Source organism: Ambystoma mexicanum, chromosome 3p, assembly GCF_040938575.1.
Source record: "Ambystoma mexicanum isolate Mex_15411 chromosome 3p, UKY_AmexF1_1, whole genome shotgun sequence".
Classification (NCBI taxonomy): Eukaryota; Metazoa; Chordata; class Amphibia; order Caudata; family Ambystomatidae; genus Ambystoma; species Ambystoma mexicanum.
In genome coordinates, this window is record NC_090925.1 from 887429680 (window position 1) to 887447390 (window position 17711).

Consider the following 17711-nt stretch of genomic DNA (forward strand, 5'->3'; position numbering starts at 1 on the left):
ACTTAGAGAAATACCAGGAAATTGGTGCAAAGGGAAGTAAACTGACGGGAGAGAACTGCCCAGAGCGAGCTTGCACTGGTCACGAGCCAGAACTCCTGTTAAAGGAAAAACTGAAACCATCCGGTGATACTCCAAGAGGTGGAACATTATAATGCAATCCCACTTGCAAGGGTGGAGGGAAGGAGAATGAGGGGGGGGGGAAAGCACTTTGGCATAATTATCGTGCCACGTAATCAAAAGTTGTGAAAGAATACTGGGACCACAGTTCCTTCAAACACTGAGGCCTGAGCCTCTAAATGCATGGAAGGCTGACTGGCCTCTCTGGGGAAAATTAAGCACATTGCCCATAGCAAAATGGCACTTATATAGTGCTACGAACCCTCAGGTATACGAGTGTTGCTCATCATTACAACTAACTGTGTGTGGTGTGAGGTGTTCACTTATGGATCTCAACAGGATGAAAGACTGACTTAGACCCTTACAAAATTAGGAACCTGCATCCGTAGGCTCTGTACAGATCTGAAAGCAAGCATTCTATTCGCTGCACTGTAGGCAAAATATATAATGAAAGAAACTAAACAAGTCTCTTGAGGGTACAGAATCCTCTTGTACTCCCCGAGCAGAGGAGAAATTGTAACACACCACTAGGCGATTAGCAGAAAACAGGCCAAGCTTTGCGAGGAAAAACCATGGGGCTGGCACCAGAAAAGATATTATTTAGTAACCCCTCCCTCTGATACCAGCAAGTGTTTCCAAACACTCTATTCAAATCAGAACATGGTTGCTCAACTTGCCTTGCAACAAAACTGCTCAGTTACCCTCGAGCTGCCCTTGTCCCTACCAATATGCCAAATTGTATAATGATTGTCATAATGGGACAAATAGTAAGGGAACACGCTACCCTCTAAAGGGAGAATCAAGCACTGCAGCTCTCAATAGGGAAATAAAGTGTCATTTTCTTTCTCCTCCTCATGTCGAGAGAAAATACTGCAACTTAATGAACACGGGTACTGAGTGGAGCAATTGTTATTGGGGAAAGAAATGCCTAAGGAAAGGACTGAGTTGGCCTGAAACTAAATAATGTAAAGGGCGACAAATGTAACTAAAAGACGAAGGTTAACACCTGAGTGATGGCTAGAGAGGAAGGTACAACCCCCCACATTGGGTCTGTTTACAACCACCTCCACACACTCTTTTCTTTAAAGTACTTTATGAATAAATAAAATAATTTTTAAAAAATATATGTATATATAAAATGCACAAGGAAGAGGGATTACGCCCCCAAAGGTGCCAAACCCCCAGCCCCTTATAGAAGCTGATGCTTACTGAGCCATCCGGGTTACTGCCAAGAGGAAAAACATGAATGTGTCTTACACGTAGCTTAAAACGTTGTTTAGGAGAGGAATACACTGAGCAAGTGCATCTCAAACCGCTCACCCGAGCAGGGTGTGGAACCAGCAGAACACGAGGGGGCAACCTCGCACTATAAACACAGGCAGAGCCTGCACCGAGCAGGTTATGGCATACTTACAGGGAAGGTAATGACGTATGCCATATGCAGCAACTAAACAAAGCTGCCAACTTTAAGCGAGGAATACACTGAGCAAGTGTACCTGAAACTGCTCACCCGAGCAGGGTGTGGAACCAGCAGAACACGAGGGGAGCAACCTCACACTAGAACACAGGCAGAGCCTGCCACCGAGCAGATTATGGCACTTACAGGGAAGGTAATGACTTACGCCATATGCAGCAACTAAACAAAGCTGCCAACTTTAAGAGAGGAATACACTGAGCAAGTGCACCTCAAACTACTCAGCCGAGCAGGGTGTGGAACCAGCAGAACACGAGGGGGGCAACCTCGCACCAGAACACAGGCAGAGCCTGCCACCGAACAGGGTATGGCACATGTACAGGGAAGGTAATGACCTATGCCATATGCAGCACTTCAACAAAGCTGCAGACTGGCAGCGCATCAGGCTCTTGCGCTGGTGGGTCAAAATTTGACCTAACAAACACACAGTCTATCAGTACATTTTTTCTAGCACTAAAGGAAAGCAAATGTTATTGTGTCACCAGGGTTACAAAAGTACCAAACATTTAGACAGAACTACATTTTTTTTTTATTATTCAAATTTTATTGGTTTTTCAAGGCAACAAAGCATTAATACAAACAATGGCAACCGTGCACCGGCCCGAGCCAACTTCGATTCGAAAAATGAGCAACTCTGCTGTATACACCCTCCCTCCCCCCTCCCGCACAAGACCCCTAATGATGGGGCACACGATCCACATCTCCATGAGTAAACGTTTCGGGCAGCTCCAACCGGGCATACAAGGAATAAACATAAATGGACTTTACTTGAGGAAGTGCAATGAGTCTCCTACCACAACCAGTTTTCGGTCCGGGTGGGGTACATCAGTTAAGCTCCTGCATCGTCCACAACATTGGCGAACGCTTCCATAAATTGCAACCAATCATTCTCAACCTGCGTGCAGGAGCCGTGTATTGCTGATGTTAGTCTCTCCATTAAATAAATGTCTTTGGCCACCATCACCCATTCCCTCTTCGAGGAGAGAGATGCTCTCTTCCAAGTCCCGGCCCGTACAGCTGTGGCGGCCAATAGCAGGAAGTGTGTCAGGTCCGGGAGTTTCTCCCAGTGGTCGTCTCTGTAGCGGAGACCAAATATTAATAACAATGGGTCTGATGGGTAAACCCCTCTCCCACCTCCTCGAGCCAGCTGAGTACTTCTGACCAATAGACTTGTACTTTCCTGCAGGACCACCACATATGCCAGTAGTCGGCTCTTTCCCCACATCCATGCCAACACAACGAGACAGTGTCTGGGAACATCCTAGAGAGGGAGATCGGGTCGTACTGCCACCTATGGAGAAGCTTGATGGCGTGGGACTTGTACTGGCATGAATAGAAGTCTTAATTGCCCTGCTACATAGCCTCCCCCAGAGCCCATCCCCGATGGTACAGCCCAGGTCCCTTTCCCATTTCCCTCTGAGGCTCTTAGTCGTTCCCTCGCGGGAGGTTAACAGTGCTCTGTAAAGGAGAGAGATGAGGCCTTTCATTTCCGTGTGGGTGTCTAAGATTTTCTGAACCGGGGTCAGCCCTCTTTGTAAGCATGATTTTAGTTTAGGTTTCATTAGGACGGCCTTAAGGCACAGGTATAGGAGCGGGGAGAGCCTGCCGATTCCCAGAGCCACTTCGAGTTCCTGGATACTTATGAAAGTGTCTTCCCTTACCAATTGGCCTACCCTACACAGGCCCGCGTCAAACCATGACTGATAGTGTTTGCGGCCCGGGATTTCTTCCAGGACTGGCGTTGACCAGATGTGGCTCAGAGGAGAGGGCCATGTGGTGACTTTCTCGCTAGAGCCTTTCCCTGCTAGTGCTTTCCACATTGTGCCCAGTATTGGGTGGTCCCTAATTCTTTTGGGGAGCTTTTTCAGTGGGACCCATAGCCATTCCCCCACAGTAACAGGGCATAGGTAGACATTTTCAATGTACACCCATTGTTTATTGGTGTCCTCTCTAAGGTGGGGAGCTAGGGCCCTAAGTTGGGCTGCTCTATGGTAGGCATTAAGGTCCGGGAGGGCGACCCCTCCTCTATCCTTGGGGAGGGTGAGAGTCTCGTACCCAATCCTATGTCTCTGGCCCTGCCATATGAACTTCACTATACCCCTCTTGGCTTCTCTAAGGTATGATTCAGGAGCCTCCAAGGGGAGCATTTGGAAGACATACAACACCCTGGGGAGCAAATTCATTTTTATGGCGTTTATTCTTCCCATCCAGGAGATCTGCCCCTTCCCCCAAGCCTCCATGTCCCTAAATAGTTTGTCAAAGAGCGGGGGGTAGTTTGCCTTGCCTAGATCCCTGTCGGGACGGACTATGTTGATCCCCAAGTATTTTATCTCCTCCGAACAGATTCGGAGGCCCAGTGGGACGAGTTCCGCCAGGTCTCTATCCGCATCAGGTGTGAAGGGAAAGATCATGGACTTGCTTACGTTTACCTTGAACCCGGAGAAGTGGCCAAACTGTTGAATCACCTGCAAAGCGGCTAGGACCGACCTTGCAGGATCCCGCAGGTGGAGAAGGATGTTGTCTGCATAGAGGCCTAATTTGAAGGTGCGTTCGCCCACCTCAATTCCTCTCACCATTGAGGCCCCCCTGAGGTACTCCGCCAGAATCTCCATTGTCATGGCGAAGAGGAGAGGGGAAAGGGGGCAACCCTGCCTCGTACCTCTCTGGAGGTGAAAGACTCGTGACAGACGGCCTTTGACTGTAACTCTGGTGGTTGGTGACACATATAGGGCCTTGACGGCTTGTTTAAACCCCGCCCCGAAGCCCAGCTTCTCGAGTACCCCCTGAACGAACCCCCAGTCGACCCGATCGAACGCCTTCTCAGCATCAATGGACACCAGGACGGGGTTCCCACCCTTCGGTGCTGCCTCTCTCATCAGGTGCAGAGTCTGCCTCTCTCATCAGGTGCAGGTCCCTCTCTTTCTCTGTCTCCGCCTTCCCCTTCGAGCTTTCTAGGCGGATTATTTCAGATCTCAACCTGTGGGTCAAGAGGGTCCTAATTCTTTATTTGGATGCCCCTTCGCTGATCAACCTTCCCCTCCAAGTCGCTTTAGCCGCCTCCCACACCATCTCCCGGCTCACCTCTCCTGTGTCATTTAGCTCAAAGAATTCTTTAATTGCGGCGGACATTTCTTCCTTGAAGACCGCGTCCCTCAGCAGGAAGTCATTGCACCTCCAAAGGGACTCCCTGGGTTTCAGCCCTACTATACTGACATCTGACCAGACCATGTCGTGGTCTGTCCAGCTGACCGGGCGGATGTCACAGGCCTCTATTCTGCTCATGTGCTGACTCCCCATGAAAAGGTAATCTATCCTAGTCCTGGTGCCATGGACTGCGGAGTAGAAGGTGTATCCCCTACGTCTAGGGTGCAGCTCCCTCCATATGTCTACCAATCCCTGCTCCCACATTAATTCCCGCAACCCACCACGAGGATCAGCTCCTCTGTTGCCTGATGTGGCCGAACTCCCACTATGGTCCAGCTCTCGATCTGCCCACATATTGAAATCCCCGCCCAGGATCAAGAGCCCTTCCGTTTTAGCCATCACCTCCTCCAAGGCCACTTGAGCAAATTCCCTCTGGCCCACGTTAGGGCAGTATATCACTGCTAGGCTGACTCTGGAGTTATGTAGGTTGCCAGACACTACCAAGGCTCTTCCATCTTCCCTCTCCCACCGGGACACCTCTGTCAGTTTCTGGTTCCTTTGGAGTAGGATGCCCACTCCGCCTTTCTTTACATGACCTGATGCCCAAAAGGTCTGACCAACATAAGATCCTGGGATGGCCCTCTCCTCCCCCCTCACTGTTCTGGATTCTTGAACAAACAGGATATCCACCTTTCCATTTTTCATTTCCCTCCCGAGAAGGGAGCGCTTCGTCGGCGAGTTGAGCCCCTTGACATTGAGCGAGCCCACCCTGAGTGAATCGACCCGGCCCCTTTTTTCATTGACTGCCATTGCTTTCCCTTCTTAACTATCCTGTACTCCCGGTCATGTCGGGGCTGCCCTGAGCCCATTTGAAGTGTGGTGGATATCGTGTTCCGAGCCCCTGAACATCAATTCCTCCCCCTCCCCCCTTCCTCCTCCCTACTTTGTCCAAGACGCCTGCCAACAGGCAAGCCACCAGGGTATGTGCATGTTCCTGCACCGCAGTTCTCTTGATAAACTCTGTGTCCCCAGCCGGGGTCGCCTACGAGCCAGACTAGTCCCCTTCAGCCTCTGACGTTGGCGCGTTAGGTTTCCTGAACGTTCTCCTGCCCTTTGTTTTCTTCTTTGTGGACCAGGGACCCGCCGGTTCTCTCACAGTATCGCCTGGTTCTTGGGTCTCCATCATATTTCCCCCTTCCGGGGCGTCCCCCTTGAGCACTTGTAGTACTTGTGAGGCTTCTTTACCATTAATCACTCGATAGTCTACCCCGGCCCGTTCAAAGGAAAGGGCGAAGGGAAAGGACCATCTATATCTGATGTCTTGGCTTCTGAGCCACTGGGTGAGTGGATGACAATCTCTTCTGCGGGTGAGCGTGAGGGAGGATAGGTCCTGGAATATCTTAATTGTGTTGCCTTCAAAGATAAAGCTCCCCAGTCTTTTTGCCTTCTCTAAGACCTCCATTTTCTCTCTATAACGGAGGAACCGCACCACAACGGACCTCGGTCCCCCGCCCGCACCGCCTCCCCTCCACCTCGATGCGCTCTTTCCAGCTGGACTTCCTTGCCGCCCTCCAGAGTAAAAAGCTGATTTATCAGGCCCTGGACCTTCCTACCCACGTCCGCCGCAGTTTCACCTCTCTCTTGAGTCACACCAATGATGCGCAGGTTGTTTCGGCGTTCTCTGTTTTCAAGATCGTCCATCTTCAAAATTATGTCCTCCTCTCTCATTTCCAAGTCCGTTAGCCTAGCCTCGTATTTCATGTCGAGCAGATCTGCCTGGAGGTGATTATTTTCCATGCCTTCTATTTTATCCTCCAGGGTCTCCACCCTCCCCTTGAGATCCACTATGGAGGCTTGAATGTCCGTGCAAATCGCCTTAATCTCTTGGAGAATGTCCTTGAGATCCTCTTTGGTGAGTGCTGCGGGAGGGGGCTCGCCACCCACTGGCATGGTGGTTATGGCGTCCCTGGGGGCCGCATCCGTGGCCACGAGGGGTCGGCGGAAGCGCTGGAGGGAAGAGATCGCCCTGGGTACTGGGGGTCGCTCCAGGGTCTGAGACTTCTGGCGCACCTCACGGCGGTGCCGCTATACCCCTTATGAGGGCCGGTGTCAGGGTCGACGGACCAGGGCCCCCACGATGGCCGGACCACTCGATACTCGGACGATGAGGGCACGTGGATCCGTGAGTGGCGCTGTGCCCTAGGTGAGGCCTGTTGGTCTTAGAAGAGTAGAATCCGTCAAATTCAGGCAGCCCCAGGCTCATTTCGTCGCGCCCCGACCGGGTGGCGTACCTGCATGCAACCAAGGAGAAGGCCCTGGGGGGGTGCCCCTAGGTGGCTCGTCCACTCGATTGTCCCTGCCCCCCCACGTTCTCCTCACCTCCAACTGCTCCCTGTCACTGTCCTGGGCTCCGCCGGGTAGGCCAAGGAGCTTCCGGGGCGTCCACGGGGCTGATGCCGGTCGCAGGGGCCTCCGTGCACTGGTTGTGGGCCAGGAACGAGCTCAAGGCCCCAGTATATTGGGGCGCCCCTCTGTGCTGCACCCGTTCCGATGCGCTGATAGCGGGCGGGAAGCCCGGGCCGTGTCCTCCTTGGTCCTCGGCTCTCGTAGGATTCACTGTGTCCGTGGGGGCCGCGTCCGTATGTGCCCCACTGCAGGTCCCCCACGGTGTGGTGCATCCCCCAGCACACCTCTGCGAAATATGCTTCTGGGACAGGGGGGGTGGGGTCTCTTCGTGGGGCTGCGGGGCGGCGACGTCCGGTGTCGCTGGTCCGCACCTGTGCCCCCTGCTCATGTGCACTTTCTCAGGGCACCTCTATAGCCAGGGCCCCGGGTCTCAGCGGCGGGTCCCCCGGTACTCTCAGGGATGGGCCCTCTGATCAGGGGACAGGTCTTCTCTGGCTCATTCTCGTACTCCAGGCTGGGGACTAGGAAAGTCCACTAGGCCCTGCGGTGCTTTCAGGAGCGCGATGCTTAGACGTCCTGCATGCTCCGCGCCCCCTGGTGGTCTCCCAGAACTACATTTTAATATTAAAATGTTCGTGCCTAAGCAGTATCCGGGGTTCGAACCTTTGTATTGCGTGGGCTTGTATGCAAGACCAGCAGGTTACCCCTGTGCTACAGTCGTTCTAGAAGAGGTTTTGAACCAACAATATCCCCATTAGGAACTCCATGCTCTAAACTGCGAGCCAAATGGTGACACTCAATCAAATACATACATTGTAAAATATAATTATTTAAATAGCGAGTCTTAAAAAATATATATTCTAAAAAAATATATATAAAAATAAATAAATATGCACTGTATTTGGCAGGAATACGAACCGGGCCTTCCTACATGGAAGACATGCAGCTCTATCATTGAGCTATCCTGCCTCTGAACTGAAGCAGAGGCTTTGTTACACTTCAAAAGCAACAAGCATGGTTACGAAACATAGGGCCATAGAGGGCAGGCCAAGCCCAAAAGCCTGCAGCACCTGGAATCCTCAGGTGACTGTAAAACCATAAGGGGCACTAATTCAATCAAGAGACCCGTGCGCGCCGGGTCTGAAGCAACAGCTTCTTTCTGACGGGCGCGCAACGGGAGCCCAAAGGGCGACACGCCCATAAACCCACCGCACCTGGAATTCCCAGGCATAATGAAAGAGGCCCAAATTATGCTCGCGTGCGACCAAATGATTTTTACACATATTTAAATGCGCTTAATACTCAGAAGTTTACAAGCGTGAGCGTTTAAAACTGAAAGGCTCCATGGAGAATTCGAACTCAAGACCTTGTGCTTTTGGCCTAGCTCCATTAAGCACTACACCACTACGTTTCACACCATTTAATCCCATTGAAACATGAGTTACAGACCTAATAAATATCACTGCTAACATTCTAACAAAAGACACATTGAAAACAGCAACGGGCCGCACGCGGCTTCCCAGATACAATGTATCAAGCAAAAAACTTCCTTTGTAATAAAGGTAACTTAACATATATTTACAATATATACAGTATATAAACTCCTACTACTGACTAACATGCAAGACACAACTGAAAGGAGTGACTTAGCTGTGGTGTCAGCAGCAAAGAAAGAGGAGTTGGGTTTAGAGTAATTGACTTATATAAGGAAGGATCCCTGCTCATTGGTCTCCTGCAGGGCATGACCTGTCCTCCATGATGGATAGGGGAACTCCTTTACATTGACATTGAACTCTATTTAGTTCTGTTCTTTACAACTTTTTTTGTTTAAAAAATGTTGTTCTTTGCTGCTGTGGTTTCAAAGTAAAGATTGTAATGCATAATATGAGCTTCCTGCCTTGTTATAGAATCTGTACAGCAACTGATTAAGTTACACACCCATCTGCTCATTGAATTGAATTGATATTTTATTTATATTGCGCTTGTACACAAGTGTTTCAGAGCGCGACAAGGCAATGGAGGGGAACAGGGGAGAACAAAACAACGATCTTACTAGGTAGGCCCAGTGACTTTGAGAATGTGCAAGTGCATGGGAGAGGGGAAAAGTGCATGGAAGCGGGAGAAGTGAAAAGTGCAAACTACAGGATTGTTTCATTGTACCTGACTGAGATATTTCAGCATGCCATGCTCCAGGCCCAGGCTTGGAAAAAAGTATGAGTTAAACAGATAGTTAAAGAAGGTGAAAAGAAAAAGGAGGAATTTGCAGGGGGTGGAAAGGAGAAACAGAGGGGTAAACAGGAAGCATAATGAAGAGTCAGACATGAAAAGCGATACAAAAAGCGGGACAAAAGGCTGGAGACAGAGTCAGTCAAATAGAGAACTATGTTATGTTATATAAATAGAGAGTGACACAGATAGTGGGATTAATAGAAATATGGTGGGTTTGCTATGGCAGCACATCAGAAATGTTTTCTCTCTGCCTGGGGGAGAGCCACCAACAGACCAACCGCTTAAACCCAGACTGGGCGAGTACCCGCGCTTCTTTTTTCCGTTTCCAGAACTGGCGCGCGTGTGGCGTGCAGGGGGGCATCTACATTTCCTTGGTTATTCCATGAGTGACCCGTTTCCTCTTCTCTGGTCTGACGCCCGCCACGCCAGGGGCAGTGACGCAGGCGTGTCTGCGGCACAGGCGGCCCCGTCCCCGGGGACCCGCCGTGGCAGTTGTGCACCAGCCGCGAGACCGTGGCAAAGGTCGGCTTGTGTTTTCATGGGCGTGGCCGCCACCTGCAGTACTTTAGCCATCTGCGCGCACACCTGCCGCGCCACATGCCCCACGCCAACAGCCGAGGAAGATGAGGACCCTGCGCTACTCCTACACCCCCTTGGTATTTGCTATTTATTTTCTTAACCCTGCACGGGTATATGCGTGGAGTTACGGTGCTTTCTCTGGAGCCATTAGAGCGCTGCCGTGTGCACGCGCATTTTAACTAGAAGGGACCCTTCATGAACTGACGGGGGGAGTGTGTGGGGGGGGTGGGCGCATTAGGAGGACATTATTGTTTATGCTGCAGCCTATGTCTAATATAGAAGAGCATCGCTATGACGACGTTCTTTTCATGCCCACCCCCCTGAATACATGGGTGGGGCTGAGGCAGAGGCGGCCTGGCGTGTGTGTGTCGTTCATGCTCCCCTGAGAATATTTAGTTGTAAACGTATTAAAAAAATAGAATAATGTAACATGAACCCATCTATTTCCGTGTACGTTACTTAGAAAATGTGCCCCTGATTAGGCACAGAGGCCCGGTTGAGAACGCTCCTTTCAAAAATAAGGTGTTTGTTAACTGCATAATTATTACACTTCCGCCATTTCATCATGGGAGAGTCCAGTTTTATAGCGACTGAGAGTGAAAAGCGCCGCACAAGAGTTAGTATCAAACGTGCCAAGATTATCCATCCATCCGGGAGTCGAGACCCAGTTATAAACTTGCATTCTGGGACTTGTAGTCCTTAGTTTATAACGGGACGATGAGGACGGAAAAGCCCCAGTATGCAACGTTTGAAATCGGAGTGCATTAGAGGCTCCCGAACGGAACCGATAACGTAGGCAATTATTTATTTATTTTAATTTCATTGGGTTACTAAGGGGGATCGGGGATTCGAGCTTCTGTTGTTCTGGTGGTGGTGTTTCCAAGACGAGCACGTTTCCCCTGTGCTAGATCCTCCGTTCATGTGCGTCAAAGACCTTCCAAATGCCGTTTCCGCCAGTCTCACAGAACGAATGGTACTGCTGTGCCGTATTTTGGTGAAAGGTGTGGTTGCAGACTTCAAAGCCCCATTAAAGAGCAGATGGCTACTGTAAATGTTTCCTTCCGTAACCCCCTACCCCCTTTACTCCACCCTCGTTTACTGTCCATATTCACACACCAGACTGGGATTCGTGTTTTTACATTTCGCAATTAAAAAAAATAGAAACTTGATCAAAGTAATGCAAAATTGTGTACTTTCAAAGAGACACATCAGCTAACGTTCTTAGTACAAAATATATGATGTTGCTTTTCTGCGTAATTAGAAGTGCCAGCTATTGATCAGACATGCTAATGTATACTTTTCGCATTCCCAGTGCGAGGAAAGACAAAAATGAACGTGTGACTTTTCTGCTGGCTAGCCCACACAATGACCTATGATCTGTTACTTACAACGCACTCAATACCCAAAGGTTTTTACGCGCGCACCCGGGGATCGAACCTGTGCTGCTCAGTGTCATCTTGCTTCCAAGGCGAGTCCCGTGTAACATGATCTGACAATGTCAAATATGAAGTACAGATCTTTCATGTTCTAATTCAATTCAGGATATCATTAATCAGTCTTTTCCTAGCCGTTGGCCCAACCGGCTCTAGAAGCGACTGTTCATGTGCGAGAATAACATTAAAGGGTAGTCTCTGACTAAATAGTCCCCATAATGCTCGCTGGTTCTTTAAATATGAGCTAAATCCAACCCCCAGTGTCCTGCCGTTCCCGTTTTAGCTGTGGCTTTTCCTTGCATTGTAGCCATACATTTTGTTTTTTATCAAACTGGAGCATCACCCCAAGTATTGAAAGTTCTCGACCTTGGGTGCTCTGGCCTGACTGATATCCCCACCCTGCAGCCATTGGCTCTGCCTTCCTAGTCCTTCTTTTGTTTTCACCAGGCAAGTAGTAATTGAGCAGTGACTTGATGGAACATGTCTGGAATTGCCCCCAAAAAGTGGGGGACGCCGCCAAGCAGAGTTTTCAGTTTACAGGAACCTAGGACCCTGAACCTAGTATGATAACTGGGGTATTATGTCTTCTCCCTGCAACTCTCTCCATCGGAAGGCTAGAGGGGACACTTCTAGCCAGGAGACCAAATGATCTGTTACATTTCAGCTATTAAACCCAGGATGGTTCAGAGAAATGTATGTATATAAGCAAGTGGGGGGCAGTAAGGCTTCAGGTGATCTGGATCTACAACCCGTGGGGAAGCAGGGCTAGTGCAATTACCCTTTTCACGCAGGTGGAAGGGGTAGCTGCCAATATAACAGAGAAGGCTGGACGGGCAGTGCCCTTCTGCACCTGAGTAAATTCTCCTGATGGGTCTGGATCCCCTTTTGGCATTAAAATCAGGGAGAGTTCCATCTTCCTGGAAAATGGCAGAGGTTTCTCAGAGCGTGCCAGCCAATCATCAACCCATTGCATGGACACATGCAATTTGCAAGCTCTTATTTCTTCTGGCATGAATCCAAGAATTGGGGAGGAGGGAAATGCTGATCATGAATGTTTAGGGTGAGTTTCGACAGGGCTGAGCTCGGGGGCAAGACGATGCAGAGCCGCGCAGGTTCGATCGCTGGTCCGCGCTTGGAAACCTCTGGGTTATAAATAACGAATTATAATTACTGGGAATGCCTCGGCTTATCAATAATTCTGATGGGTCTCTGTTCTGGGATTCATAAATCCGAAGTCTGCTTTCGATTGCATTGACAGGCACCTTACTTAATGAGGGCTGATGGGCACTTTACTTAAGGGGGGGGGAGCGAGGGTTGGAAAGTCCTGACTTTCAAAATTATGTTTTCATCTACAAGAGGATACTATGGGACAAGTTAGTTTTGGCCCAAATGGGAGGTCAAAGAGGACTTCCCAGTTTAGAAGGGGGTTTCAGTAGGCATTGGTGTATTCTGGACCCCACACCATTTTTTTTGAATGATGCAAGTAAGTGGGGTCAGACATTCCAAATGCGGGCAATGTAAGAATGGCACTTTCACATTTTGTGGCTGATGTTGTCTTGCTGTTACATACAGAGAATGGGCTAGTCGTGATGCTAATGTTTTTTTGAATCTACTCTCACGGCGGATACAGAAAGCAGAGAATATGGCAAGGGGAAATGTGCACAAGATCACACAGTTGGTACATATGTGCCAAAGCATTATGCTCTCAAGAACCAAGATACATGCATGCTAACACCCAGGTGGTGCCAACAGGTGATACAAGTACAAATATATAAAGGGATGTGGGGTAAGTACTTACACACTCCTTATGATTACAAAGAACGCCAGCAAGCTCCTCATCAGCAATTGCTCTTACAGATTCTATCAGCACTAAGTCCATATATACAGAACTCTCATAATTCCCGTGGCCATGCGCGAGAAGGCCATCCACTATTGTCCTTTATTAGAATTCGGGAACTTTAGTTTTTGCTATCCCATTGACATTTAGGAAAACCTCAAGGTCACAGGGAAAACACCAGAAAGGATAGCCTTCTCACCCAGGTCAACTGGAAACTTGAGAGATCTGCATGTGGGATAAGCAATGGCAGCTGGCACCCTTCATGCTATTATATAAGGCGACTTAAAGACAATGCTAACAAGGACAAGACACACCACCCTGGATACCAATGATGCCTACAAACCCAGCTGGGTCTTCTCTCAGGTGTTCTTTGAGGTTCACAACACCAGGGGGTATGCCTTCCTTCCCCATCCTCTTTTAAGGATTACTTGCTCTTCACAATACCAGGGGGAGTGTCTTCCTTCCCCAGGTTTCTTTATAGTTCTGGAACAGTTCACAATACCAGGGGGAATTACTCCCTTCCCCTGGCCTCTTTACAATTTCAACACAGCTCACAATACCAGGAGGGATTGCTCCTTTCCCCCTGGTCTTTCTCAGACTTTGTTTCACAGTTCACATGGCCAGGGGGAATGACTCTCTTCCCATGGCCTGGACCAACTTGGTTCACTAACCTGTCAAGTGTGGTCCGCTTTCTTTAGCTTTGATCTTCTCTTCAGTCTTTCCAATAAGACTCTGAAGAGGAGGATGTCCTCCACCTTCCCCTTGGTTTTCTCTCAATTCGGTTAGGGTCTCTCAACCGACCCTTTCTGGTTCTCTCTTTTTCCTGGGTTCTCCCACCTGTCCCCAACGGAGGTTGGTGGCTCTCTGCAGCCTCCTTACTTGCCACAACCCTCTCGAATCCCCAACGCCTTTCCGGCATCCCGCATATCTTTGTGCCTGGTCCCGGTTTCTCCTGGGCATCTGCTAAGAACCACAGGGTCCCTGTGGCTTTCATGGACCTCTGCTATGCTGCAACGGCTCCTCAGCCTCTGATGACTCCCTGGTTGTGTGGTTCTTGTTCCCGGCACCTCCGAGGCTTTAGGAATGCCTGGAGCTTCAGTCCGCCAGACTGACGTGCTGTCCCTCGTTCTTGGACAGGCTTTGGACCTCTTGGCTCCCTCTCCTGCGTCCCAATCTGTTTTGTCTTCCTTCACCATACTGCGTTCGCTTTCACGGCTCCTCCAGGGAGAGCTTGACAAGTTGGTAAATTCCTCTTTGGGTTTTATTGGTCCACAAAAAGTTAGACTGCTCCATCATGTTCTTGTTGGTGATCCTTATTATTCTCGCCTCCTCCTCGTCCCAGTCCTTGTCCATGATGGTCTATGACAGTAGTCTATATTCTCCCTCATCTCAGTACCAATGAGAGGGGTAGACTGACTTACAAACATAGGGGTAAATGAAAACAAACTTTAGTCTAAGGAAGGATTATTAGGGTTAGGATGAGGGTCAAAATACTGCATTCTACCTCTGTGTCCTCCCTTTATGCCACAGTGGGAATCCTTCCACTGAGTACCACCCCCAGGGGGACTATCGTGTAGCGGCCTCAGCTCCCTGACCTCATGAGCAGGGTCTCCCCTTGGGGAGAAGGAACAACACAGCAGAACACAGCAGCATTTTTCACAATTTTCTGGGAGAGCCCATTGGAACGGGATTATCTTCCATGAGTAGGCTAGGTTTAGGATCCACAAAACCACCCTTACTTTGGCTGTAAACCAGTCACCAGCACTTGCAGTGTACAACTTCAAAGTCATATAGAGCTTGTAAAGAAAGCGTACTCCCAAATACTTTACATGGCAACTCACAGTGGCCTCCAATTTCCAGTTTTATGCGGCAGCGGCTCAGAGGGCAACTTAAAAGCTGGTTTTAAGTGATCCACTAATACCACTTCAAGGTGCCACAAACCTCCACTTTGACATTTCTATTAAGGATTCTTATTTACTAATGCCCAGGTTCCTACGTACTGTTATGTAATCCACCAACACTTTTGTATGCCGAGATCTAGTCCTGCATGACAAGTCAACATATTCAGGGTTCGATATTGAGGGGTGATTGGAGCTATTTAGCTCCTGCTTGTAGCCCAGAAGATCCTACTTAGCTGGACACCAACAGCTACCAGGAGCTACTTTTGGCTCACCTATGTGAATTTAACGTTGTGCGTTTGGGACAATCTATAAATCAACACTGGGGAACTCATGCTGGTATGTGATTAAGGCTTTAACAGCTTCCATTCATAACATCACACATATTCAGTCATTTGTATGGTGGAGAGGAGGGGCAGAACACAACTTGCGTTTCTGCCACTTTCCTTCTTCGGCCATACAAATGCTGGAGATCCCTATGGGGTCCGCCAGCTTTATGCACTAGCATAAAGCAGCAAGAACCCATAAGGATCCATTGTACACGCTCCCATGTCGGACAGTGTTTATTTGCAATTGTAAACACTGCTTACCATGTGTGCATGGTAAACAGTGTTCACAATGAAAATTAAATGTGAACATGTCAGGCAGTTTTTAATGCAAACATGGCAAGCAGCGCTCACAATTAATAGTAAACGCTGCCAGGCGTTCACTCACTTTGCATGGTGGAGTGCAATAGTACAGGGCAAAGTGTGGCATACACGTGTGTATGCTGCATTTCCCCCTGCACTTTTGCAATCTGCTGTGCACATGACAAAATGTGCTGGCGGGGAGCCCCGCCTAAATCTATGGCAACATGTAATGTCTGCCCACTACCAAATTGCTCCTTTGAGCAACATGCGCTCCCTAGGACACATCTATCTGACAAAATGATAAGTTGCATCTTATGTGGAAGTTAGATGCAAAGAACTCTAAGCACTAGCTGCTAATTCCCCAGTGGTACCTCCTTGTCACTGGTTAATGCCCGATACCCAGGAAGGAGCCGCTTTTAGCTCCTACTCACCCAATATTATTATCGATCCCTGCATAGTCAAGGATTAGGAATACTTTCATATGCACAGGTTCAGCCTTGCATCCCTATCTACTGCTACTATGTGCCAGGAAGACTTTTGAAGGCCTATCCTAACATGACACGCTCAGCACCATAAGACCCTGATAAACAATCAGATGCCAACCTATATCCTGATAAGTACATATATCACTATCATACCAGAACAACTTGATATGTCAATGTTCAGCATCAATGGTGCAGCCTTGGATGCAGCCATACTATTCCATATAGCAGGAATAATTTCAGATGGCCAAATTCAACCTTGCATGCATTGCAGCCTCATATGCTCATGTCGTGGCAGAAATAGCTTCCTGTGCCCAGGATGAGCCTCTCGGGCCAAGACACACTAAATTGCTCAATGAAAACATTGATATGTCCTTTTACAATGACCAGTTTCCACGCTGCCATGCTAGTAAATGCACACGGAGCACCAGTTAAGGATTCCCGCCCATTTACTGAAAAAGTTTATTCACAGGCAGCATCAGAACATGCCTTAGTCACTGAACAGGCCCAGCAAAATGGCGGCAGTGGACTCCCTCCTCCCACAACAAGCCCAGTGCAGACAACAGCACTGTAATCGTCCCCCCCCCCCCACAGAGTAGGGTCAGACAGTGGAAGGGCAACCTTGAATTTCACAAACCATTTCTATTAACTTCCGCATTAGAAGGGAATAAGCATTTCCCATGAATCCATGTGAGGGATCGAGCGTAGCGAGGAAGCCCCATGTTTTTTTTTTTAAATAATGGGGTAAAATGGTGCATTTTACAGTATACTTTCTGTGAAAAATTAGGTAGAAAGCCACAGTTTACAATCTTTTTTGTAGGGTAACACATGAAAAAATCCAATGGATGGCAAGTCACCAACAGTGCAAAGCCGCTGTTCCCAGCCCATTTTCATGATTCCTTTGACCACAATATTTGCAAGTATTGTGCCAATTGTGAATAGTTCTGAGATGTCGTCACTTCTTTCCGAGGGGGAGCCTCTTCCTATGAGACCAGGGAGGTGAGGCCGCTACCTGATAGTCGCCCTGGGGGTGGTGCTCAGCGGGAGGATCTCCTGGGGAGAGACTCCCCCTCTAGGGATCAGGGAGAACATCTCGGGAGAAAGCGGTATAAAAACCATCACTCCACATCTTACACACCTTCTTACACTAAAAACCCCAATTACATATCTAATACTCCCATGTATGACTGTAGTGTAGAGCGACAAGCTTAACACCCAATGAGACGAATAAGAGTAGGGACTAACTGGTGAGGACTCCCTTGACAGATACTGAGACGAGAAGGAGGTGCAGAGCCATACAGAGCCATGATGAGAACTGGGATAAACGTTATAGTTGTTTTTGTCCACTCCTCATAAAAAGCAAGGAAGGACTACAAGAAAGGGAGAAACAGCCAACCAGCTTGCAGGATTGGGAAGCCCGGAAAGTTGGAAGGAGACACAGAGCCAAACAGGGAGGAACAGAGTGCAGTCCGCTCACTGGTTC

General features: G+C 48.9%; 1 protein-coding gene across 4 annotated transcripts in view; it reads left to right on the plus strand.

Moving 5' to 3' along the window:
* TLDC2 (TBC/LysM-associated domain containing 2) overlaps positions 1-17711 on the plus strand; it is a 514922-nt gene that overhangs the window by 190188 nt on the left and 307023 nt on the right. The window contains exon 1 of one of the 4 annotated variants that reach the window (XM_069652114.1): positions 9794-10026. The exons of the other annotated variants lie outside the window; for them this stretch is intronic. Coding sequence (XP_069508215.1) covers positions 9994-10026 — 33 coding nt within the window. The 5' untranslated portion in view covers positions 9794-9993. Of the gene's footprint in view, positions 1-9793; positions 10027-17711 lie in introns of those variants that run through there. 4 annotated transcript variants of the gene reach the window in all.